This window comes from Arvicanthis niloticus, chromosome 10 (assembly GCF_011762505.2).
Source record: "Arvicanthis niloticus isolate mArvNil1 chromosome 10, mArvNil1.pat.X, whole genome shotgun sequence".
NCBI lineage: Eukaryota > Metazoa > Chordata > Mammalia > Rodentia > Muridae > Arvicanthis > Arvicanthis niloticus.
The window spans coordinates 77,354,580-77,382,446 of record NC_047667.1 but is presented as its reverse complement, the minus strand read 5'-3'; the positions used below and the strand labels follow the sequence as shown (position 1 = coordinate 77,382,446).

Sequence of the window (27,867 nt, the reverse complement as noted above, 5' to 3'; positions counted from 1 at the left end):
GTCTCAATGTGTGTTTTGAGCCTTAGTAAAGTTTCTTTTATGAATGTAGGTACCCTCACATTTGGTCATCGATGTTCAGCACTGAGACTTCTTTTTGATGGTTACTTCTTTTGATAACTATGAAATGCTTTCCTCCATCTCTTTTGGTAATGTTTGGTTGAAACTATATTTTTCAGATAATAGAATGGCACTCAGCTTGTTTCTTAATACCATTTACTTGGACAACTTTTTTCTTACTTGTTTACTCTGAGGTAGTTTCTGTTTTTGACACTGAATTGTGTTTCTTGTATGCAGCAATATGCTGAATCCTGTTTATGTATCCAGTCTATTAGCCTGTGTTTTTTATTGCAGAATTTAGTCCATTGAGGTTGAGAGATATTAAAGACAGATGATTGTCAGTTCCTGTTATTTTTTTTTTAAGCTGGAGGTGGTATTACGTGTGTATGACTCTCTACTTTTGGGTTTGTTCTGAAAGGTTTAATTTCTTGTGTTTTCTTGGGTATAGTTACCTTCCTTGTGTTGGAGATTTCATTCTAGTATCCTCTCTAGGGCTGAATTAGTAGAAAGACATTATTTAAAATTGGTTTTGTCATAGAATATCTGTTTCTCCATCTATAGTAAATTAGAGTTTTGCTGGGTATAGTAGCCTGGGTTGGCATTTATGTTCTCTCAGGTTTTCATCAATTGTTCATATTTATTCAAATAATAACGATGTGAAAATTTTGAATAAGTATGCCAACTCTTCCATTCAATTCTTCAATATATTAAAAGGATATTGAAATTAGGCAAAGGGGTTTGGAACTATCACATAATAGAAGCATAAGTAAATAAAACATAAATAAAGATAATAGCATGTCTCATACCACACCATTAATAACATGCATTTACTATGAGGAAATGTTAACCAAAACTCAAAATTTTGGTGAAGGGGAGTAAGTTCCATAATTCTATTGTATGTATGTATGTGATTTCAGTTAATTAAAATATGCTGTGAATAAGAGTGAGATGGGTTTGCAAATGCCTCTCATTTCAACACCTGGAAGCATGTGCCAAGAGAACTCTCTTTCAATCTACTTTGAAGTGTCTACTGAGACCCTCTGTTAAATAAACAAATAAACAGACCCATAAAGAAAATGTGCTATTCATTTGAAAGGATCAAAAGAATCTATTTTAGGTGTTCTTATCAGCAGATGAAAATGGTTTTGTGAGATATAAATATAAACATGTATTTTGTATATGTGCACTCAAGTAGGCATACAGAGAACAGAGAAGGATATCAATTGTTATTCTTTATATTTCTTCACCTCATTCCCTTGAGACAGTCTTTCAGTGAACAAAAGGCTTGACATTCATGCTGCTCTGACTGCCCAGCGAGTTCCGAAGATCTGCCCACATAACCCCTCAAAGTCTGGTATTACAGGCACAGGCTGTCAAGTCCTGCTTATTTTATGTGAGTTTTGAGAGTTCAAATATAACTCTTCAAGCATGTGCAATAGACATTCATGTCTACAAATTCCCCGCAACCACAATGATGATTTTAAAGAGCTTGACTTAACTCCTTTGTAACATGTAATTATATCATCTTGGGCAACATAAATATATATAAGAACATGTAAAGAAATATAATATTCACCCAAAAATTTGTTTATAGACACCCAGCTAAGATTTGGAGCTTTTTTTTTTTTTTTAAATTTCTCTAGTTTTTTTTTTTTTTTTTTTTTTTTTCTCACATAAAATGACCATCGTTTAACAGTGGGCAAATCAGAGCTTGGAAATAAGGAAGGAGGTCATTTGTTCAGCAGCAAAATGTAACTGCTCAGGTCCTCCCAGTGTCCTCCAGTGCAGAATCAGTTGCATGCTCATTAGCATTTTAGGGTGGGGTGGACCGTGAAGGGAAGGAGAACTGACTAGTTATTAGTATTTAAAGAGTGTTAAGAGAGATAAACTCAGTCTGTTCCCAATAAGGTACTTAAAAATGCATTTTTTTGTAGATTTCTGTGTTTCTCAAACTCATATATGAGCTATGAAGGGTTCTCCTTGCTTGAACAAAAAAGCCATGTATATGGAAAAACAATAAAAGAAATTAAAAACTTTTAAATGTAAATAAAACATTGCTGTGTATAGTGGCTACTCAATTACTGATGAATTTTGAAAATTTGTGTCCTGTTATTTCTTAGAAATAAGTAATTATTATTGACTATTTACAAGTTTATAATATACTGAGAGATAAACATCTTTTAAGTTGTCTTTGTGTTTTTGTTTTATCTGTTTGTCTTTGGTTTTGTTTCACCATTTCATTTTTGTAAGTATCAGATAAAGAATTAAGTACCCTCAAACAGAGTATGTATTTATTTATTTAAATTTTAACTTACTAGTGTGTGTGTGTGTGTGTGTGTGTGTGTCTGTTTGTGTGCAGGCACATGCATATGTGTGTGTGAAAGTGCATTTAGTTCTCTTTTCTCACTGTTGGGTTTTTGGTTAGAACTCGCATCATCATACAAGCTAAGCATTTTTAATTCACTGAACCCTATCATTAACCTCTCTAGGTTTACATAACAATTCTTCTTCTTGTTATTCCTTTTCTGAAACCTCTTTTTGTCTGTAGTCTTAATATATATGTAGAATAAACGCTTGTCCAGAAATGACTATTTCACTCAACCTTTCTTTAAATAAACAATGTCACTTTTTAGCGTTTCACCCAGTTTGTCATTATGTCTATTTGTACAACAAAGAGCTTTGATTTGTAACAACCTCCATGGTGGTACCCTGTTGCTACCCACATCCGACCCATGGAATAAGGCAACCACAACTGTGTTCTTCTTCAAGCGGTTTATTCAGCTATCCCTGTACAACGCGCTTCCTTTCTCTCCTTCTCTTCTCTTGTCTCTCTCCCCAGCTCCCGCAGCCCCTTATAAGCATTGCCTTGATCCTATCAGCAGCTGCCATGAAGTCACTGCTAATTGGCCACTCTCAATGACTCGAGGTGGGGTGATCGGGTAACCACACCTCTCAGCTCATACAACTCCATATATGGAGTTGTCTTTTCTCTCAAGCAATGCCTATGTCAAGCGCCACCTTGTAATGGTGAGAGCGGAGCCGCTTCCCACAGTACCCTCCTACCATCAGTGAAGTGTTATTTCCATTCAGCTGTGAGAATGAGAATTGAAACCCATGACTTAGACCCTGAAAGCATAGTTCACTGAATTATCATTTCCACTGCTTTGAAATCTACCAATACCTAAATGTCAGTCCAGGTCCACTTTCCTTTGCTTGATCTTTGTTTCATTTTCATTTCTGAGATACAATTCTGCCCTTCATTTATTAATAATTAGTGGCCATCTCTACAATCCATTTTCTACCAATCAATGGCTACATATTTGACTTTGCATTATTTTCCTGGATGAACCACCTCTTTAATCCACATTCTTTTGAATTATTTTGATGTATCCACAAAAGTGACTAAGTTTAAAATGAGGAGGTAATGGAGAAAAGAGTATGTTGAAGGGAAATGCCACAAGATTGCTTATCATGAAGGGAGACAAAGAGGTTAGGACACAAAGTGAAAGCAACAGGAGCTGAGCATGGACTTTCCCCCAAAAGGATCCATAACCTGGACATACTGACTACTTGATTTTAAGCCAAAGAGTGCTGTAAAACTTCCAACTTCCAGAAATGAAAGATAATGTATTTGTAATTTAACTTATAAACTTGAAAAAAAAATATGTTCCACTGGCCACATGAAATTATATGCACTGTTATTAGTTTTGCATGTAAGAAAACACAAGTGACAGTCTGTTTTTTTTACATAGATAGTGGAGGGAAAAAGCAATATGGGAACAAAAATTAATAAGGATAGAAAGATGTCTATATGATGAACACATTTTCTGCTCTTCCAGAGGAGCTTAGTTTGATTCCCAGTAGCCATAAAGGTATGCTTCAAGTTGTCACCTTCTTTTGTCCTCCACAGGCACCCACACAAAAACACATGGTATATTCAGATGCATAAACACACACACACACACACACACACACACACACACACACATACACACACACACACACACACAGGAGAGAGAGAGAGACAGAGACACACAGAGAGAGAAAGAGACAGAGGGAGACAGAGAGAAAGACAGAGAAATAAGAGGAAACCTTTTATAAGAATTAGAGGAGTAATAGGACATGAATCATGAAGAGCTATTAATATCTCATATTCAACCATATAGTTGTTATATCTTTTTCTTAATGCTTCTAGAATAATATATATTTAGATTTCAAGGAAGGTAGCAATCGAACATTTATTAATCAAAATAAAATAATGTACGCTGGAAGTTAAAAAAAATTCCCTGCACCACTTCTAAAATCTAAGTTGATTCTTCTAATAAAATAATCAGTTGAGCCATCTAGTTATATTGAAACTATTATACCTTAAGAAAAGTATGGCTCATTATGTACTACAGTTTATGTCATTGTATCATAGAAATTTGTCCAAATAATCCTCTTTAATTAAAGGAATGAGATGTCTTGAAGAATATGATATAATTTGATCTTGCTGTGAAGTCCAAATAATGGCATCTCCATCTCTTATAAAGACTCAGCAATACTCCAGGCATTGGAATATGTTCAGAGGCAAAATGGTATCTCCCCAGCTAGTGCTAGTGAGTATGTAGTGAGGATGATGCAGATAAGTGATGTAGGTACAAACAATTACTAACTCAGTCTACTCAGCTGCCTGGAGACAGCAAGCACAGTATGTCTCTGAGAGACCCATTTTCATTTCTAATTCCATTGTTTCTTTATTATTTTCCCTTGTTACAATTGTGAATTAAATGTTGTAAAGAACATTGTGTTTTTCTTTAATCACCCACATCTGTAGATAAATCATGCTGGGAACAGAGATAGAAATCCTTTCAAATATCTAGAGTTTGACTGCAGTATCATAAAGGTACATTATTTTTTCTACAGTTCATAAAATACATTATTGAAAAACTTGAAGCTTGACATATTTTTGTTTTATAGCAGAGACATTCATAGCCCTTTTCTATTAGATATAGTTGACTGATGTACTGATGCCTTTAGTAAATGTGTACTTGAGAAGAAGAGTAAGCGATATGTAAGAAGATTCCTTATTCAAAGAGTAACAAGGGAGTTTCAGGCAATTTAGTTCTTAGCTAAGGAAAACACATAGACTATTTTGAAAAACTAAGGCCTGTGTATCTTTTGTTTATTGTAGATACTCTTTGGCTGGATCCACAAGTTGCTAAAGCAAACTCCTTGGGTTTTACTGGATGCCTTTCGTCAGTCCAATACAATCACATAGCACCACTGAAAGCAGCCCTTCGCCATGCTAGAATTGCACCTGTGACTGTTCAAGGGACCTTGAGAGAATCCAGCTGTGGCTCCATGGTAGACTCTGATGTGAAGGCAGTGACCACTGTGTATTCTTCATCAGGTATTTCCTAAAGTATGCTCTCTTGAGTTTCCATCACTAAACCTATTTCTGCTGTTTTATATTGCTAATGAGTTGTCAAATAGCACTCAGATCTTTGCCTTATATAATTATAGGAGGTTATGGACTGTAACTGGCTTCTGATGTGTCATGTCTACTTTTACAGAACACTCTTACAGAAGCAAATTAAGAAGGAAAGAAAAAAGGAAGGAAGAAAGGAAGGAAAGAAGGAAATAAAGAGGATATTTTGCTTTATAGTTCAAGTGTCCACACCATTATAAATAACACGAGTTTGAAGAAGCTGTTCACATCATACTCATAATCAGGATGAGGAGAACAGTATATACATGCCAGTATTCAAATCATTCTTCATTCATACAGTCTAGGACACTATCCAGGGTGTGGTGTCAGCCAAAGTCATCAGCTCTTCTTATCTTAGTTAAGACATAAAGTTAATGCCACAAGCATTCTTAAAGATCCATCTCCTGGATAATTCTAGATTGTGTCAAATTGACTATTAACACTAGCCATCCCACAAACTATAGTGCATAGAAACAGACAATAGTAATAATTGATTTTAAGTATGAAATATAACAATATTTTGATATGTTCAATTATATGATTTAAAATTAATAACATGTTAACAATAACATTATATATACATGTTTAATATAATTCCAGTTTTAGGTGATGAGCAGTTATAATTAATATGTAGTTCCTTGTAGTACATATCATAAATTTATGTATAATATGTATGTGCATTTGTGCATCTATTGTATAAGTAGAAACTGATATGAGGATCTAAGTATTTATAGGGTATGGAAACATCATCATTGGGACATATATAATACTAACTTTAATATTATGCTATAGCTTCTTGGAGGAATTATTAGAAAAAATTATAGACATATGAAGTATAAGATGTAATACTTTGTATGTATTATCCAATGATTATTTTTATTACATTAGTTGTAAGGGGTTAGGGAGAGGTCTTAATAGCTAAAATGATTTTTGTACAATCATGAGGACCAGAGTTACAATTTGCAATCTACATAAAAGGCAAGATATTGCAGTGAACACTTGTAGCACAGTGCTGTGCCAAAGAAAAGAGATATCTGAGGTTCCCTGGCCAACCAGCCTCTCTGAATTAGTAAGGTACAGATTTGGTGAGAGATATAATTTCAAAAAATACAATGAAAAATTATTAAAGAAAATACCACACATAAATCTCTGACCTTGATGCTGGCCCCCATGGGATAACATACCTATCTAAACACATGCATATTTGCACATAAACATAAATAAAATTTACATGAATAAGCAACTAATACATAAATGCATATTGTAAACATAAGTCATTTTACCTATCTACCCTGTAAGTGGTTATGAGTCTAATGAGAACATTTGATTATTAAAAACATATTTGTACATTTTATGACTTAGATTTTTCATGATGAAGTTCATTCTCTTTAACTAACAGAGCCCAAGCTACTGTCAAGTATCATTATGTTCTGCTATCAGGTTTTGTTATTGTTTTTTTTTTTTTTTTTTTTTTTTTTTTAAGATTCTAATCATTAATGAAGTCATCCATTTCTTTTCCTTAGTATGAGGGACTTATTCTACTTGATATGATAATTGTTTCATTCACATTCTTTTTAAATGAAGAAATAAACTCATGAGGCTGAGTAACATGCCAATGTGTGTTGGTATATGCACACACATGTATGTATATGTTTGTGTGTACATATATATGTAAGTGCATGTGAGTATATGTGTGTATGTGTAGAAATATATATTTTTTGCTCACCCATTGATACTTAAGTTGACTCCACATCTTGACTATTGTGAATAATACTAAAATTGTCATGGCATTATAGTCATCATAGTCCCTGATTTCAAATTATATTGAAAAAACAGAATATTAAAAATTATATAATACTGTTACAGAAACAGATTTATAGACAAAGGCAATGGATTGGAGAGCCCAGTGTAGGACCATGGAAAGCAACAAGGTTCCTGCTTGAGCTAAGGTTGCCAACCCCCTTGATCCTGAGGGACAACAGGTGTTTTGCTTGGTTCCCAGACACTAGGCTCCTTACATGAGGCTCCAGCCCTCTGTAGATTTGTGGCTATTAGTCATGTAAGGGCAATTCCCCAAGACCTTCCACAGGTAGAGGATGTGACCTGTAGTCACATAGCCTTGAGACAGATCTCCATTTTATCAAGGTACCTAAAGGCCTGAAGGACTTAGCCAGTTAAACTTCCCTTTCCAGATACTCCTTCCAAGAAAAGGTATTTAACCTTAGGCCTGCCCTGAGAAACTGGGGTTCAGTTTCTACTCATCCATTTTCCTCCATGACAATAAAAGCTTTTAAGCCATGGACTGCCTCTTTTCATCTGGATTCACCTTGGGGAGCCATAGAGAAGACTTTCGCCTACAGAGCCATATTCTAATCTCCTGTACCAGGTCACTCTATGTTCCCATCCATGACCAGCAAGCCAAGCCAGCCAACCAAGTCAAGAGCATTACCCCTGCGGGATGCAACTGGACTTCACCTTTCCCCTTTTGATCTCAGACTGTGCTCACCCACCCCTGATCGGTGTCCTGCAGCATTCCCATAATCTGACAACCACTCAAGCACAGTTAAAACTCCCACGTTCTGCCTCCCTGAATAGCCTAAGTACAGTGTCAGAGCAGACAGGGATCCCCTAACCCTACACCCAGCAGTAAACCCAAGGCATTTGTGGTCAGATCACGTTTAGCAAAGACTGGAGGAAAAGATAGAACCTTTATAAGTGCCTTCTAGTAAGCCAGCTACAGGCAAATCATGCATTGGAATCATTGTCTTGCTCTAGAAAAATATACTTAATAAGGAAATCATTAATTATTTTATAATACTTGGAACAATAAAACTTTCAGAACAAAACTATAAAAATATCCTCAATATTATTCTTAAAATGATAAATTATTAATATGATTAAATTCAAGTGATGGAAGCAAAAGCAAAATGCATGCTTGTACGTGTAGAGAGTGAGTGAAATTAGCCCAAAGTTGATCAGACAGTGCACAGCAAGTGGAATGATCAGCAAAATGAAAAGTAAATTTTGTGAGCAAAGATTTATTTGCAGACTCTATTTCTTGGTAGTCAAATTTTAAGACATTCTGGTTGTTTTAATGCAACAGTCAAAACACAAACAACCTTATTAAAATTAGGCAAAGCATTGCATGCAAATATACATTTTTCCAAAGGTAACATGAACATGGCCAAGGCAAGTGTGTCACATGAAAAGTGTGGCCATATCAAAAGGCCATAACCATCAATCATCACCGATTGCAAAGCCACGCTTCCTTTTCGCCCTCAGGATAATTGTAAGGTAAAAGGTAGTACTCAGAAAATTCAGTATTGAATGTCCTCCCCAAAAAGAATGTTTTATATATTTATATCTATCTGTCTGTCTGTCTGTCTATCTATCTATCATCTATCTATCATTTATTTATCTATCAATCTATCATCTATCATCAATCTATCATTTATCTATCTATCTATCTATCTATCAGCAAGCTATCATCTATCTATCTATCTATCTATCTATCTATCTATCTATCAGATATATGTAAATAAGTGTGGGGGTTAGTCAGCAACAGAAAGAATTAGTAGAAATGGGAGGTTAGGGACTTGACTGTGCTCTTTGTATTATGCAAGCCTGCTAGCTTGAGCCTTTTAGGACTGGAACTATTTAGGAAATTTGAACAAACCTGTGTTATGTAGATTACTTGAAGTGGTCCCATAATGCTCTCTATGGTGTTTAGTGAAGAGGGCACATTGTCTTGAGAAGTGTGAGTTGAATAGCTGAATAGTTGTTTAGAAGGCTTTGAACTTGTGTTTTCTGTGTGCAAAACGCATGCTTGTATGTGTAGCATTTACTGTCCCTAGGAAATAATTAGTATAGCACTGTGTGACTCTATTCCTGAGAAGATGTAAAGAAACATCTATTCAGTTCAGATGGAAAGCTGTTGGTAGACCAAAGCTATGATACTACCAAATTCCAACTGATGAAATAAAAAGTTTTATTGGAGTTACTTAGAATACTATGGTTGATAGTTTACTCAGAAGAACAGAAATGATTCAAAGCTAGATGTATCTCCAAAGTCTACTCCAGCATGAATGATGTCTCATATAAGCTGAAACAAGGGAGCTCACTGCAAAACTTGTAGGAAGCTCAACAGGTCAGACAGGGCCTCTTCCAGGTAGTCTTAATAATCTCTGTCCCTTTCAGGCAGCCCTGATGGTATGAGAACATTCCAGGCACATAGATTGTTATGAAAGTATTTCTAACCAATCCTGATTGCCTATATAAGCTTGGGGAGGGAGAGACCTACTATATCTTGTCAGTTTAAAGGACTTTCTGAGTTCTTTACTTCCTGAGTATTAAGAAATTGGCCTTCAGAATATTCTGCAGGTGGGAACGTGAATGTATCCACTCTTCGAAAAATTGTATCACACCTGGCTGGCAAGATATCAAATGAGTCGGAAAATTCTGGAAACAAAAATTATTAGTTTGCTACGTTATCTTTGATAGATCACTCTTCAGCTAGAGACAGGTCTCACATGCAGAAAAAATAGTGAGTATCTTGATTCAAATTAGGCTTTTACATTATCATATCTGAAGATCATTTTCAAAGGAAATGTGTAAATATTTATATATTTCTGGTATGACTTAGTACTGGGTGAAAACTCATCCTTAATTTGTCAGCCAGTAATGTCTTGTATTATACTTTAAAAAGTGAGTCTTTATATAATAATTTAGGTATGCAAATATATATACTCACATAGTGTTACATCTTTTACAGAGAAATGGAAGCTAGGTAAAATGATGGGTAGATTGATGGTAGGGAGATAAATCATAGATGATAGGTAGAGGAGAGATAGATATGTAAGGGTAAGTTAAAACTAAGATCTGATTTTAAAATATTATTAAATGAAGATCAGTGGTGAAGAAGAAATGCTCTTGAAATATATCATCTCTTTGATGAAGGTTATTTTGCAGATCATGATCACCAAACATTCTACAGAACCTGTTACTTTATCAGATCTGTTTTCTTTGTAGCATTAGTGAACACTAGAAAATTAGAAGTAATAATGTGAATATCTATTAACCTATCAACATCAAGATATGTTAAAATGAATAAATCTAGGTTAAAGTAAAAACTATTTTATTTATAATGTTATAATTAGCACATGGACTAAATAAAGTTGGAACCAACATGAGCCTGTCTTAAGACAAAGGTCTTATATTACCATGGAGAGTTAATATCTGAGTATTCCTGTTAAGCCCTTAGAATCTGTGATCATGGGAGTGTTCACAGAATTGTATTTAATGCCTTGCTTGTTCTCTGACTATTGTGTTTATTGTCTAGCTTGTTCCCTAACTATTTGCATTTATTGTGTTGCTAGACCCTCAACGTAGATCTGACCTTAATACATACATATGATTAAAATGGTATAAAAGCAAAAAGGAGGAGGGAGGATGGGATAGGGGTTCTAGGGAGGGAAAATAGGAAAAAAGGATTACATCTGTAATGTAAAAAATGAATTATACAATTAAAAAAATAATAATTTGAGTATTCATGAAGCAGAAGGGATTCCAGAAAGGAGGCTTGGCATAGAATATGCCAAAGGACATAGGAGATGAATAGGTAATTATCTCCAATTTCCTCTGCCATCTCTCCTCCTTCCCTGACTCTCCTTCTTTTTCTTCTTACTTCTCTCTCTGCCTCTACCTTATTAACTCTCTTCATACCACACTATCAGTCTCCCTGAGATCTTGGTGCATCTCTCCTACTTCCTAGTTCTTCCCTCCCATTTTCTCTCCTGTTCTATTTTCCTTATGACTCTGTCTCTTGCCTTTGCCTCTAAGTCTTTCTATCTTCTTCTCTTCACCCTTCTCTATCTTCTTTCCTATCCCTTTCCCTGTTTTTCTTCTGCCCTGACCCATCTTCTTCCCAGTCCCCTGACTCCCTTCATCCCTCTCTTACCCCTTTCTGTTTTCCTTATTCATTCTCTCTCTCTCTCTCTCTCTCTCTCTCTCTCTCTCTCTCTCTCTCTCTCTCTCTGAGTGTGTGTTTATCACTCTCTATTTTTTGTTTTCTAGCCCTCCCATCCTCCATTACATAGTACATTTAAGTTCATCCTCTACTACATAACGATTTAGAGTTCAGTCTGGGATGTAATAGACCCTGTCTCAAAAGAAAAATAAATTGGTCTAGAGCTACGGCTCAGACACTCACTGGACAGCTGCTTTTCTGGCAAGGGCTGCTCTGAGGTGTTAATTCTTCCAGTGCCTTCTGTAGTTCTTGTCAGAACACTGAGGCAAAGAGGAAACTGTGTTTGAAAGAAAAGGCAGCTATAAGTCTTAGAAATTTTTCAGCAAGCAGAGGCTAAGACTGGAGGAGCATGGGCCAGGCAGCACCATCACACAACTCGAGGCTATCTCACAACTTAGTTATAGCTAAAGCACTCATAAATTATGAGTTCTAGACATAAAAATTTGCAAAGTGTTTTTAGTGTACATAACATGAAGTATGTTGAGCTGAAAGGACAAGGTTTGGGAATCAGGTCTCTTTTTCATCTTGTTCCAAAACAAAATATAATCTCCTTGTTTCTACAAGTGATCCAGATATGTGATTAAGTACTACCTCACTGAGACAGGTCATCATTTTAAATGCCATTTATATTTTTGTGACTGAGTTACCTCACTCAGGATAATATTTTCTAGATCCATCCATGTGCCTGTGAATTTCATGATATCATTGTTTTTAATGGTTGAGTAGGATTCCATTATGTAAATGTACCATATTTTCTGTATCCATTCCTCTGTTGAGGGACATTTCCAACAAACAGTGCTGGTACAACTGGTAGTCAACATGTAGAAGAATGCAACTTGATTCATTCTTATCTCCCTGTATAAAGCTAAAGTCCAAATGGATTAAGGACCTTCAGTGCATCACATAAAACCAGATGCACCGAATCTAATAGAAGAGAAATTGGGGAAAAGTCTTGAACACATGAGCAGAGTTGTTTCCAGATTCTAGCTATTATAAATAAAGCTGCTATGAATATAGTAGAGCATGTGACATTATTCCATGTAGGGACCTCTTCTGGGTATATGCCCAGGAATGGTATAGATAAGTCCTCAGGTAGTACTATGTCCAATTTTCTGAGGAACTGCCAGACTGATTTCCAGAGTGGTTGTACCAGCTTGCAATCCCACCAGCGATGGAGGAGTTTTCCTCTTTCTCCACATCCTCACCAGCATCTACTATCACTTTAGATTTCAATCTTAGCCTTTCTGACTGGTGTGAGGTTGAATCTCAGAGTTGTTTGTATTTTTCTGATGTCTAAGGATGTTGAACATATCTTTAGGTTCTTCTCAGCCATTTGAGTTTCCTTGATTGAGAAGTCTTTGTTGAGCTCTGTACCCCATTTTTTAATAAGGTTGTTTGGTTCTCTGGAGTCTAATAACTTCTTGAGTTTTTTGTATATATTAAATATTAACCATCTTTGATACAGGATTGGCAAAGGTCTTTTCCCAAATTGTTGCTTGTCATTTTGTTCTATTGACAGTGTCCTTTGCACTACAAAACCTTTGCAATTTTATGAGGTCCCATTTTTTGATTGTTGAACTTAGAGTATAAGCCATTGGTGTTTTTTTTTTCTTTTTTTTTTTTTTTTTCAGGAAAATGTCCTCTGTGCTCAAGTGTTCAAGGTTTTTTCCCCACTTTCTCTTCTATTAGATTCAGTGTATCTGGTTTCATATGGAGGTCCTTGACACACTTGGACTTGAGCTTTGTACAGGGAGATAAGAATGGATCAGTATGTATTCATCTACATGTTGACTGCCAGTTGAAACAGCACCATTTGTTAAAAATGTTGTCTTTTATTTTCTACTGGATGGTTTTAGTTCCTTTGTCAAAGATCAAGTGACTATAGATGCGTAGGTTCATTTCTGGGTCTTCAAATCTATTCCATGATCTACTTGCCTGTCATTGTATCAATGCTATACAGTTTTTATCACAATTTATCTGTAGTACAGCTTAAGGTCAGTGATGGTGATTCTCCCAGAAGTTCTTTTATTGTTAAATATAATTTTTGCTATCCTGGTTTTTTTCTTATTTCAAATGAATATGAGAATTTCTCTAACTCTGTGAAGAATTGAGTTGGAATTTTGTTGGGGATTGCATTGAATCTGTAAATTGCTTTTGACAAGATTGTCATTTTTTACTATATTAATCCTGCCATTCCATGAGCATGGGAGATCTTTCCATCTTCTGAGATCTTCCTTGATTTCTTTCTTCAGATACTTAAAATTCTTTTTTTTTTTTTTTTTTTTTTTTTTTTTTTTTTCGAGACAGGGTTTCTCTGTGTAGCCTTGGCTGTCCTGGAACTCACTCGGTAGACCAGGCTGGCCTCGAACTCAGAAATCCGCCTGTCTCTGCCTCCCAGGTGCTGGGATTAAAGGCGTGCACCACCACCGCCGGCTGATACTTAAAATTCTTGTACAGATCTTTTACTTGCTTGATTAAATTCACACCAAGATATTTTATATTATTTGTGACTATTGTGAATGGTGTCATTTTCCTAATTTTTTTTTCTCAGCTTGTTTATACTTTGAGTAGTAGACGAAGGCTACTGATTTGTTTGAGTTAATTTTTTATCCAGCCACTTTGCTGAATTTGTTTATCAGATTTAGAAGTTCTCTGGTGGAAGTTTTGGGGTTACTTAAGTATACTATTATATTATCTGCAAATAGTGATATTTTGACTTCTTCCTTTCCAATTTGTATCCCTTTGACCTCCTTTTGTTGTCTAATTGCTCCGGCTAGGACTTTTAGTACTATATTAAAGAGGTAGAGAGAGAGTGGACAACCTTGTTTACTCCCTGATTTTAGTGGAATTGCTTCAAGTTTCTGTCCATTTAATTTGATCTTGGCTACTGGTTTGCTGTATATTGCTTTTACTATGTTTAGGTATGAGGCCTAAATTCTTGATTTTTCCATGACTTTTATCATAAAGGTGTGGGGAATATTTTCAAATTATTAAACACAGGTCATTAGGTTGGGTTAATTGAGATCTTACTCACTTAACCACCTGCCCTCTCCTCTGCTACTTTTTAATGGTCCTCTTGTTAGTTGTATCTCCTTAACAATAAGCCTAGTATATATATGGCTCCCTCTATTATCAACTAGAGATCATCTACAAACTTAAACTTAATGGCCACCCAAAATAATTATTCTAACATCATATTCAGCTTAGAGCAAGGCTATCTGGCTTCAGGAAGATGTTTTCTATTCTTAGAGCAGTGGGGAAGTTTATTGAATTTTCTACTCAACCATAATCTGGCCCACGCCTACCTGATATGAAACACCACAAACAGAGGACAATGTGGTCCTTAAACCCTTATAGGCATCTTGCATTACTCTTTATTATACCTATGCCCCTGTTAGGTAATTTAAACAGATTAAGATGATCATGTGTTTTTTTTTTCTTTTTGTATGTTTATATAGTGGTTCGATGGTTTTCCATATATTGATCCATGCCTGTATCCCTGGGATGAAGCCTACTTCATCATGATGAATGAACATTTTGATGAATTCTTGAATTCAGTTTCCAACAATTTTTTTGAGTATTTTTGCATCAATATTCATAAGGGAATATGTCTGAAACTCTATGTTGGGTCTTTGTGTTGTTTAGGAAAAAGCATAATATTGGCTTCATAGAATGAATTGGTTAGTGCTTCTTCTGTTTCTATTTTGTAGATTAATTCAAAGAGTATTGGTGTTATGTCTTCTTTGAAGTTCTTATAGAATTCTGCATTAAACCCATCTGGTTCTCAGCTTTTTTCGGTTGGGAGACTTTTATTGACTGCTTCTATTTCTTTAGTGGTTATGAGACACTTTAGATGGTTTATCTGTTCCTGATTTAACTTAGGTACCATGTATCTCTCTAGAAAAGTGTCCATTTCATCCTAATTTTTCAAGTTTTGTTAAGTATAGGCTTTTATAATTGGATTTGATGGTTTTCTGAATTTCCTCTGTTTCTGTTGTTATGTCTCTCTTTTCATGTCTTATTTTGTAATTTAGATACTGACTCTGTGCCCTCTGGTTAATCTGGCTAAGGGTTTATCTATATTTTTTATTTTCTCAAAGAACAAGATCCTGGTTTCATTGATTCTCTGTATAGTTCTTTTTATTTTTACTTAGTTGATTTCAGCCCTGCGTATGATTATTTCCTGCCATCTACTGTTTTTAGGTGAATTTGCTTCTTTTAGTTCTAGACCTTTCAGTTGTGCTGTCAAGTTGTTAGTGTGTGATCTCTCCATTCTGTTTTTAGAGGCACTTAGAGCTATGAGTTTTCCTCTTAGCACTGCTTTCATTGTGTTTCATAAGTTTTGGTAAGTTGTGCCTTTATTTTCATTAAATTCTAAAAAGTCTTTAATTTCTTTATTTCTTCTTTGACCAAGTTATAACTGAGTAGAGTATTATTCAGCTTCTATGTGTATGTGAGTTTTCTATTGTTTTTGTTGTTGTTGAAGACCAGCCTTAGTCCATGGTGATCTAAACAGATGCATGGGATTATTTTAATCTTCTTGTATCTGTTGAGGCCTGTTTTGTGACCAACTGTATAGTCAACTTTGGAGAAGTTACCATGAGGTGCTGAGAAGAAGGTATATATATATTTTTTTTTTGTTTTAGGATTAAGTGTTATATAGATATCTGTTAAATTTATTTGGTTTATAACTTCTGTTAATTTCACCATGTCCCTGTTTACATTCTGTTTTCATGATCTATCCATTTATGAAAGAGGAGTTTTGAAGTCCTCCACTATTATTGTGTGAGTTGCAATGGGTGCTTCGAGCTTTAATAAAGTTTCTTTTATGAATGTGGTTGCCCTTGTATTTGGTGGATAAATATTCAGATTTGAGAGCTTATCTTTGTAGTTTCTCCCTTTGACAAGTATGTAGTGTCCTTTCTTATCTTATTTGATAACTTTTGGCTAAAAGTTGATTTTATTTGATATTAGAATGGCTATTCTAGCTTGTTTTGGGGGACCATTTGTTTGGAAAATATTTTCCAGTCTTTCACTGTGAGGTAGTTTTTTTCTTTGTAACTGATGTACGTTTCCTGCATACAGCAAAATGCTGGGTTCTGTTTACATATCCAGTCTTTTAGTATACAATTTTTTATTGTTGATTTGAGTCCATTGATGTTAAGAGATATTAAGAAAAGTGATTTTTGCTTTCTGTTTTTTCTTCTAGAGGTGGAATTATGTTTGTATAGCTATTTTCCTTCGGGTTAGTTGAATGAAAATTACTGTCTTCCTTTTTCTAGGGTCCAGTTTTCTTCTGTGTGTTGAAGTTTTTCATCTATCATTCTGTGTGGCATGGATTTGTGGAAAGATGTTGTATATATTTGGTTTTGTTATGGAATATCTTGGTGTCTCCATCTATGGTAATTGAGGGGTTTGCTGTGTATAGTAGTCTGGGTTGGCATTTGTGTTCTCTTAGGGTCTGTATGACATCTTCCCAGGATCTTCCAGCTTTTAGAGTCTCTGTTGAGAATTATGGTGTAATTCTGACAGGTCTGCCTTTATATGTTACTTGACCATTTTCTCTTAATTCTTTTAATATTCTCTCTCTCTCTCTCTCTCTCTCTCTCTCTCTCTCTCTCTCTCTCTCTCTTTCTCTCTCTTGCATTTGGTGTTTTGATAATTATGTGATGGCAAAAATTTCTTTTCTGGTCCAATCTCTTCATAGTTCTGTAGCCTTATTGTATGTTAATGGGCATCTCTTTCTTTAGGTTAGGGAAGTTTTCTTCTATGATTTTGTTGAAGACATTTACTGGCCCTTTAATTTGAGAATCTTAACTGTCTTCTATACCTATTATACTTAGGGTTTGTCTTCTCATTATGTCCTAGATTTTCTGGATGTTTTGAGTTAGGAGCTTTTTCCATTTTGCATTTTTGACTGTTTTGTCAATATTTTCTATGGTATCTCTTGAAGCTGAGATTATCTCTTCACTCTCTTGTATTCTGTTAGTGATGCTTGCATCTATGGCTCCTGATCTCTTTCCTAGGGTTACTATCTCCAGGGTTGTCTCCCTTTATGATTTTTTTTATTGTTTCTAGTTCCATTTTTTGATCCTGGATAATTTTGTTCAATTCCTTCACCTGTTTGGTTGTGTTTTCCTGTTAATCTTTAACAGATCTTTGTGTTTCCTCTTTAAGGGCTTCTACCTGTTTATGTGTGTTCTTCTGTATTTCTTTAAGGGAGTTATTTATGTCCTTCTTAAAGTCCTCTATCACAATCATGAGAAGTGACTTTAAGTCTTAATCTTTATTTTTCATGGTGATGGGGTATCCAAGAGTTGCTGCAGGGGAAGAACTAGGTTCTGATGATGCCAAGTAGCCTTGGTTTTTGTTGCTTCTTTTCTTGCACTTGCATTTCTCCATCTGGTTGTCTCTGTTGCTACCTGCTCCTCTTCTCTCTGACTGGAGCCTGTCCCTCTGGTGATCCTGGTTGTGTCAGAACCCCCATTGTCCAGTTGTCTCTGTGTTCCTGTTTTCCTTGGTTCCTGTGTTCCTGGTATTGTGGGTGTCTCAGAGCTCCTGGGAGTCATTCTATAGGATTCTGCCTATGGGATCCTAAAATCCTGGTGTGACCAAGCTCCTGAGATCCTGTTGTGTCAGAGCTCCTGGGAGTCAAACTTTCTCTGGGTGACAGGGTGTGGAGCCAGTGGCCAAGATCTGATCAGGGAACAGGCTCAGACAGGAAGGAACCTGTGCCACTGGCCAGAATGGGATTCCTGTGTCCCTGTACCCCATGGTTTGGGGCAGATGTGGCCTCCTCAACTCTGATCCTGGGTGTGTTGGAGCACCTGGGAGTGGAGCTTCATCTGGGTATTGTGGGACTAGGTGTAGAGCCAGAGTCCAAGATCTTAAATGTCATTCATTTAAATTTCTTTCAAATACTAATTTTTATATCACTGAAGGAATCTTGATATACTTCATATATATACATTGTATTCTTTCCCTGTAGTTGACTGAATGGTGAATTTATTTTTTGTGTCTTTTCCTTTTTCAAGATCCCTTTGGAAAGAGAGATGAGCATGATCCACTTACAAATGCAGTCCGAAGTGACTCAGCAGTCATTGGAGGTAATCTGTCTTCATTACTGAAAGCACAAAAGATATTTATGATCCTGTTCTCTGTAGAAAGTTATCTTAAGCCTTTCTTTGCCATGATCATCCAGCACCCAGAATCAGTCACTCTCTGTTTATCCCTTAGTCACTTCATGCATGGTATAAGATTAACAGCCTTCCTGGAATGAGCAGGCAAAGAAAGAGGTAGGAAAGCAGAGAATGGGATCAGCATAAAAATCTGTTCCCAAAATGAATGAATTTCACTACAACATCTTCCCAGAGAAAGAGAAACATGACCTATCCTTAGGGAAGTTCTAAAGACAGTCATGTGAACTTAATGCTTCTCCAGGGAAGAAGATTGGACTTGATATTCGTTGCAATAAGGAAGTGTCATAGATAATTTTGTAATTCCTTTTGTTCCTGTAAGGTTTCATTTGATAAGAAAAGACTGGATTTTGGCTTCCTGCATTCAGTAACAAGCTCTATTGAGTCTCTTTGAAAGTGTGAATGTTATCAAAGCCCCAGAGAAGATCCTGGGAAACATACCCAGGTACTAGCCTGCAGTATGTCCTTCAAACCAGCAACAGAAAAGAGATAACATCTGGCATATTTTAAATCAACAATTCTTGTTTCAGAGTCATTTGTTGCCACCCAGATTATACTATCAACTGAGAAATTTTATTTTGTTATGTTTTAAAATATTTGGAAAGTAAGTTACAAAACAAGTTTAGAATATATATCAAATATAAATGGTCCTTAATTACAGTCACAACTGTTAAAAAATTGTTTGAAGATAGGTGTATATATTTTACTGTCTGGTATTCACAGAAAGAGACACATTTAGACCAAGGAATTCTTAGCAAGGCTGAACTATAACTAGGAATAAGTTTCTAAACTAATTACTTTTTCATTAGTTAAACAATTTAGAAAATATGAAAAATAGTTTAAATTCATATATATATTTACATATACAGAAATAAAATTATTTTGATGATGAAAATATAAGTGTTTTGTTGCTATTATTAATTTTGTGTACATGTTCTTTTTTGCTGACTGGCTTGATATATATGTTTATTTATTTTAAAATAAAGCTATTTTATATAGCCCAAAATGGTGAAATGACAGAGAGAGAAGGAGATCCCTTGCCTCAAAACAAGTGAAAGGCAAGAACTCCTGAAAGTTGTTGTTTGTTATCAAGAGTTTCTCTCCAAGTCTTTATTTCTAACTACAGAGAAGGAGTAGATTTGTGTGTTGGCATTGTTTAATATTTTTCTTCCAATGTATGCCCTTGTCTAGACTGAATTTTCTCAGTACCAGCTTTCTTTTCTTTCCCCTTTTTGTCCCTACAGGTGTCATAGCAGTGGTGACATTTATCACTTTTTGTGTCATTGGAATCATGACTCACTTTCTCTATCAGCACAAGCAATCACTGCGTACCAGTCACACGAAGAAAGAATACCCAGGAAACTTGGACAGTTCCTTTAGAAATAACATTGACTTGGAAAATACAACCAGCAAGTGCAAACGGGAATACTTTATCTGAGACTCTGCAGAATTGCCTGGTCCTTTTTATTGTGGAGTTTCCCTTTCTAAGAGAAGAGAATAATTCTCTTCTCTTTTCTGTCTTTTAATTTAAGGATTCTCTTTCTCTCATTTACCATTGATTTTGGAACATACATGCATCCAACAAGAGCTGTAATCTCCTTGACACAGCTCAGGAGATCAGGTAGCTGTGGGTGCTGTAGTTCACTGACATCATCGTTGAAAAAATGCCCACTGGAGACACAGACTTCACCATTGTAAAAAAGGAAGAGACACATATGCTCACATTCTATGTTTTTAAACTTTACTATTTAGTTTCTTGTCATATTCTATTAGACTTGAGGGCTGTGGTATTCATCTTTAATGTTTGTCCTTGCCCAATACCATATTGTTAGGCATTGTAGCTTTAGAGGAGAAAGGGGTACGTGTGACAGAGAGACATAAAAAGACAGTGTCAGATCATTCTTTAAGTAATGAGTTTATCAGGGATCCCAGTAGAGCAGGAGGGTGTGAAAGAAAGTAAATTCACCCAGAAAAATAAACATTTGTTCATTTAGATGCCCTGTGAGAGAGGAAGGAGGTTAGAAGACATAACACAAAGAAAGGCTTCTAAAGTTTGTAGATTTGTGGGTGTGGGTGTGTGTCTCTAAGTTGAGTATCTGAATAGTTTCCAGAACATCCTTTCCTAAGGCATTGCTCAGGGAAATGAGCCTAATTAATGTATGTACAGGGCATCAATCCTGTAGCCATTTTTCATTTAGGACTTAAATATATGAAAGAATCTGAGTCCACATGGGGGTGGAAAGACTTGGCTTCCTTGGGAGCTGAGTAGATAGTGGCTATGAGTCTTCACAGAACATGGGGTGGCAGCTGTTCATAACATCTGCAAAAACAGAGTGTCTCTATTATAAGAATACCCAGCAGGGACACCTAAGGCAGAGGAAGACCCTTCTTAGCTTGCTTGTTTTGGTGGCATTTGACAAGCAACCAGAAATAATTATTTATGTTAGTTTAATGTCCACACTACAAGTAGCTTCCTGACTTCATTGGTCATCTTCTCCATAGAGTTTCAGTAGCTTCTGATATTGAGTTACTGAATAGTGAGCAGGTATTTTGCTCCTCTCTTATGCAGTTTTGAGGCATGAATATGGATATAGTTCCCTGAAACTGCTGTGAGGATGTAGCTGCTCCTGTAACTTTCGAACTGCCTTTTCCACTTTACTAGAACATATTAGCTATGTTATTCTTAAGATTGTTGTACTGATGTAAAGGAATATACACATGTGTGGATTGTGGCAGCATTAACAGAATTTAAATAAAAGGCTGAACTGGTTCCATGAAAAGACTTAAGCCATCTTAACTCAGCTTCTTCAGTAGGAAAACTGAAAAAAATAATTAAGGAAAAGAGCTGCATAAAAAATGAGAAGTATCCAGGAGATTTATCCCTGTCTATCCAATTCTGAAAGATCCCCCCAAAAAGGGAGAATGTGTAGGTTAGCAGAATTCACATTTTAGAAGACAACTAATGATTTCACTGTAACAACTGACCTATTTCCCAAGAAGCAAGTGATGGGATGTTCTGTGGGGCTTAGTGGTCAACCATAGATGAGAGGATTTCAAGGGAGTCCTTAGTTTATGAAGCACATTATACTTTCCAGTCTACCTGCACCCATGTATGCATGTCTGCTCCATGCACTTATTTTTGTGCTTAAATAAGGTTATAAAGCATCTCATGTTTTGGGTTCTTTTGGTAGCAAAGCATACAATTCATCCAAAGAGGCATCTAGAATATCTTAGTGAGTAATCTTGACCATTTAAAAATAACAGTATTTTTAATTCTGCTCTTGGACCACCTTAGAAAAAAGACAAGGGGGAAGCATCTAAACACTTCAGGCCTTAGGTAATGCTAGAAGAAAGATCCTTAAAGAGGAAAGTACTGACCAATTCCCATTGAAGGGTAGACCTGATTTGTAGAGCATGCACTTGCCAGTCAGTAGGCCATCCATCTTAGTATGTATCTTACCTCTCACATTTCTGGATAGCCCTAGACAAAGAAGTGCATAATGCAGCCCTCACTGGCATCATATAGTTTCAAATTTATAGTTTTTCTTACCTTACAAAGGAAAGAAAATAAGGATTGAGTGTGACACAGTCCATAATTATAAAATATTGTCCTAAATATATGTTATTTCTTTAAATTTTTCTATGGACACTGACATACCTGCTTCCTCTTTTAGAATATCATTATCTTTTTGCTACTGAATTTATTTTATAGCAATTCTAACAAACATGCCCTTTATACTTTTTCTATCTTTAATAAGACAAATGATCATCTAATAAAATGAGAAACATTGAGAGTCTATTTCCTTTTCCCCTTTTCTTTCCTGTTGTGTAGTTTCTACTTTTAAATTTTGTACTGTTTCTTTATCTACTAATATGTACTTATAGATAATCATGTAGGGAAATGCATGAAGCCAGTCTCTGCCCTCTGCATAGCACACATCCTACTTGCTTTGTTCCTGGATGTGCAGGCTATGCAGATCAGAACACTGGACATGTAACAAAATGGTGGATACATGCCAAATTGCTGAACTATTGTAATTAGTCTCAGGGATAAATCAGAATTTTCTCACAATCCACAACACACATTAGATGGAGAGGTAGTATTCTGCATCTTCCTACACTGAATGCCATCAAAGCTAGAAAGAAGAATCAGTGTTGGGGAGCCACAAGATCATCTGTTTTATGCAGTTATTCACTTGAGTTACAACAACAGAATTCTATACACAGCACAAGGTCTCAGAGAACAAGGACTGTGCATAGGTAACTTGCAAAACATTTCCAAGGGCTTCTAGAAGCCAACACATTTCTGGATAATTTTTAGAATTTTTTGTTTTATTTATTAATTCTATTGGAGATGATTACTTTGTTCCTCTTCCTCAACCTAGGTAACTGCCCCTAAATACCAATGTCTGTAAAAGATGCTAAATGGACTCTTTGGACAGAGAAAGAAAAAATTTTACCTGTGTCAGCCTTTAGACTCAATTTCTGTGAACATGAATCACTTGCTAGCTCTGGCTGGTCTTTGACTCTATTGTAAATTAGGCTGGCCTTGAAACTTTGAGACAGCTAGCTGACTCTGCCAAGGTGTGGATCATTGACTCTGTTTATATCAAATACATTTAAAAAGATGCTAAACTTTGTAGGTTTTGTTAAGGCATTTCAAATGTGTGCCCCTGCATATGGCAGACCCATATGTAGACTGGAGGCAGAAAAGAGCAGTCTCTCCTTTTGCCCCTTTTGATTTCACTTCTTTGGTGGGCATCCATTTATACCATGGCTCTTCTAGATTTCCATTAAGCTGTTTGATAGTCTCACATCTTTTAACTCTCCATATTCTGCCCTAGAAAACCATTTGATTATATTTATAGAAATCTCTGGGAATTAGAAATTATCTATTGATAGAATAATTTATTGATCTCTTGTCCATCTAAATGAAGTCATACTTATGTGTTCTGCATAGATATTTCCAGCTCTGAAGGTCATTCACATTCTCTTTCTCTATGACATCATCTCAATTAGAAGACTCACACTGGGAAATTGCATTCATAACATCCCCATGGTATCCATGGACATGGGCATCAATCTGTGAAACTACTCCTTTGTTAGTTTGTCTACCAACTATTTCACTTCTTTTGAATTCCATAGAACTATAATACATTAATCATATTATAATAGCAGCTTGACAAGAGGCATTGACACCTATACAGTCTGACTCATAATCATTCCTAAAACCATTGCTTGGGTATGATTTGTTCCCAACTGTCCTATAGGTTATGCTTTAACTAAATCAACAGGTGATGTTGTACCTGCTAGTGAAAAGGGACATTAATGGAAGGGCGGTGCAGGCTAATGTGAACACTCTTTAGTTCTTGGAGGATGACTGATTGCTGTTCCTTGACTCTCACACAGAAATGATTTTTTTTAAAGACTTGGTTTATCTGAATTATTACTGTATACTAGTTTTTGGGGCTTTCTAAACCTTTCTCCCTCTCTCTGGCTTTACCCACTGTCTTTCTCAAGTCATTGTTTCGAAAATGTTTGTTGTTCTTCTTTTTCAGCTCTTGGTTCACAGATTATAATTAGTTAATCCACTTAAAATGGAAGAATGTACAACACACACACACACACACACACACACACACACACACTAAAAAATAAAAGGGCTGTTCCTTGATTTTTATCCAAGAAACTATATGCATACCTACTTTGTAGGGAGACAAGTCTCACCACTTCGTGTTGGAAGTTCTTTAAATGCCTCAGACAAGGTTCTAATGATTAAGTTTTCTATTTTTGAATGAAACCCCTCTTCTTATGTTGCACTAAGGTACTCTGTGGAAGGGTAAGAAGCACATTTTATAATAAAATGGTAAACTTTGTACGTAACTCTTCTTTCATTTGTAGTGTTTATAATCTACAAAATTGTTACATAGACATGAGCAAGACTTAAGTAACAGTGGGCTTTTGTGTTAGAGCAGACTCGATGGGATTTTGTCAAGGAGGAAAAGAGTATTCAAGGAGCTCATAATGGCTGCTGGAAGTGAAGAAAGCTGAAACTTTCCAGCATGCAGTGAGGATGGTGTGTCTTTCCTGTATTTGTCTTATAACTCTGGGAAGAGGCAATATTACAGGCCCTGCATCAGAAATGCTTTACTCAATTTCATATGGCATTTTCACACTACCCTGGTGAATTAAGTTTTATGTTTTACAAACATAGTCCAGGGATGCTTTGGAATTATTACCACAGTGATTTTATCTGTCCAGGGTGTGCATCCTAATATCAGCCTTAAGTAAAATAAATGATGATCATGATCTTCAGGTCCATTGCCCATTATCAAATGCTCCTTGGAGAGAAGTGAGGAAATATTGGAGTCAGCCTAGTGGACCTTCCATCTCCTTCCTTGATTATCCCATCTTGTCATACATAATGCTAGAATGGTATGTCACTCTCCATCCACTATAGTGTGTCCTTCAGACAGCCACCACTTGATACTCTATGAGCAGTCTTTTCTCAGTGCTCCTCAGTCCACAAGTAAAGCTCACATCAAATAGCAGGATAAACTTAGGAGATTAATCCCTAGATATGTCAAAGCTGACATGTGCCAGTAATTACAGTTTGGTCATAATTTTATTAATATTTTCCTGTGCCATGCTTTAGATCTCAGCAGTAAATCTCAGAGGACATGAAAAGGACACCAGGTATGCAGAAAAGGCCTTCAGTCACCCAGAAGCCACCTTAAATGTCCTTCCCAGATGGAGCCATTTTCATTGCAATCTTATAGGATGAAATGAATAGGCCTCTAACCAGTTATACTTTCACAGTACAGGCAGCAATATTCTAAAAGCATAAGTGAAGTACTAGCTTAATCTTTTTCTCTTTTAATGGCAGTACCAAGAAGTATATTCTTGTCCTGCCTTAAATACTCTTGCAAAAAGAAGTATGTAAACATACCTGATTTAATGTAGTGCTGTTGTATCATGAGAAGTACCTCATATTTGGTGATAATCAAAGCCAGTAACTTTCTCCTGAACTTGGCATAGACAGGCTTTCCAATAGCCTATGTTCTCTTTATCAGACACTTCTTATTGGCAGCTAGTCTATGGCAGGATAGTAGAATATAAGGAAATGAAGACACATGATACATTCTAATCATACCTAATATAGTAGCCAAAAGTTTACTTTGGTTCATAAAATTCCCAAATCCCTAAAACAAAGAATTACTATGTTCATTTCCAATGAGAAATTCCAGTCTTTCTGGCATGGTCAGAACTTTCTTTGGCAGAATGAAAAGTCAGGGAGATTTCTTTCAGAAAATAAGTAACAATATATAGAAGGACCTTCCCCAAACACATAAAAGGATTTCTTGTGATATAGCACAACAGAAGGAAAACAGACCTTTCTCTTTTGGATTAGCTGGATTTTTTTTGTTACTTTAGATATTATAGTTCTGGTTTCTGTAACAGAGTCTCCAGTCACATGTGATGTTGCCTCATCCAAAATCTGTTCATAGGCCATATAACACGTTTTAATACAATGTATGGAGAAAGCTAATGTTAGACTGAGATTTCTTTGTTTTCTATGTTTTTAGATGTACAAAAATACTTACATGTAAATATTGTATATTTAATAAAGAGAAAATTTTGTATACTTTTGTGTGGAACAGAAATATGTCTTGCTGTGTTGTTCTTTGGTTAATGAGGTATCAACTAATTAATCCCTCAGAGCCCACTTTTATTTCTTAGATCATTCATGCCTAGCCCATATGACACATGAGAAAACACAAAATTTCTACTCTCTTGTTTTATTGATTTCAGTGGAGCTCAAAGTACTCTCTAGGGCTCTGTCATGTTTAACTGACTTATACCAAATTTCATGTCAAGCACAAAATTTCGTCTGAGCAAGCTTATTGATTTGGTAAAAAGTTTCTTAAACCATGCTGACTTCAGCATCTCAGAGATATCTATAGCCCTGTTGACACCTTCTTAGTGTTCACTCACAATACTTTCTGTTTTATTTTGCCTGCACTTCTGTCTTCCAGAAGACTACTACTTAACAATAGCTCTGTGTTTGAAAGAACAGATATATATTAATCCAGAATAGATTTGTCAACCTTAATGTTTATTTAGATTTGTGTTTATGAGTTACCTGGTACACATAGATTCATTAATAAAAATGAAACTAAATGTAATTTAATGTGTTTGAACCAAGCCTCAAATAAACTAAGTGTGGTGGTACTCATACATAAATCCAATATTTCTCAGGAAGGGAAGGCAAGAGAATTAAAGTTTCAAGGTCTGCATTAGCTATAAAGTGAGATTGAGGCCAGCTGGTGTTACATCAGACTGTCTCATACAAACAAACACACAAACTTCGACCTTTGACTATTTCAGACAAGATTTTATGAAATTCTTACTTTGCTCAGTCCAGAATGAATTAGAAAACAGGAGGGAAGGAGCAAGAATGGGGAGCTATAACTTGTAAAGAGTGTATCACTGGGACAGCAGGATTTGGGGAGATGCTGAGTATATCTGAGTCCAGAAGTTATCAGTGAGGCTTGCCGATGGAATGCAGGAGAAGATGAGAGAAAACAGGATTTGATTTACACAGCAAATAGACAGGAAAACAATTTTTGTTGTATCTATAATTCAGAGAAGAATCATGGCTATTTGAGGAAAATGGGCTACAAGAAATTCATTTCAAAAAAATATGTTGAGGATCCTTACTAGGGTCTTAATAAAGAAAATAGCAAAGAAAAAGATTGGAACTCAGTTGAAAGGACTGAGCACTATAGAGCCTCATGAATTAAAAAAGCTCAGAACCACAGACTTTAAAAGTTGTTAGGGATATGCATTATCAAAAGCAATGCACTCCTGTCTTAGTTTGGTAAGACTCTGTGCAGAATCTTACCTGTCCTTGACTTGCCAGCCTGTTAATTTAAGAAGCTTGAGGCAGGAATCTAAATCTTAGGCTACAACAAAGAAGTAATTTCGGCAGGAATCTAAATTTTAGGCTAGAACAAGAAAGTAGGCATCAGACATGAAAATGAATTTGGGCTAGGGCAGGGAAGTAGTCTCAGATATTTTGGTTATCTTGATAAGCCCTTAGAAACAGTGATCATAGG

At 35.9% G+C, this 27,867-nt stretch overlaps 1 protein-coding gene across 1 annotated transcript in view; it reads left to right on the top strand.

Moving 5' to 3' along the window:
• Positions 1-26,402, top strand: part of LOC117716227 (contactin-associated protein like 5-1) — a 688,126-nt gene extending 661,724 nt beyond the window's left edge. Inside the window, exons 22-24 of the mRNA XM_034513191.2 lie at positions 5,231-5,449; positions 18,587-18,658; positions 19,993-26,402. Of these exons, the coding sequence (XP_034369082.1) occupies positions 5,231-5,449; positions 18,587-18,658; positions 19,993-20,186 (485 nt within the window). The 3' untranslated portion in view covers positions 20,187-26,402. The remainder of the gene's footprint in view (positions 1-5,230; positions 5,450-18,586; positions 18,659-19,992) is intronic.
• The last annotated feature ends 1,465 nt before the right edge of the window (positions 26,403-27,867 follow it).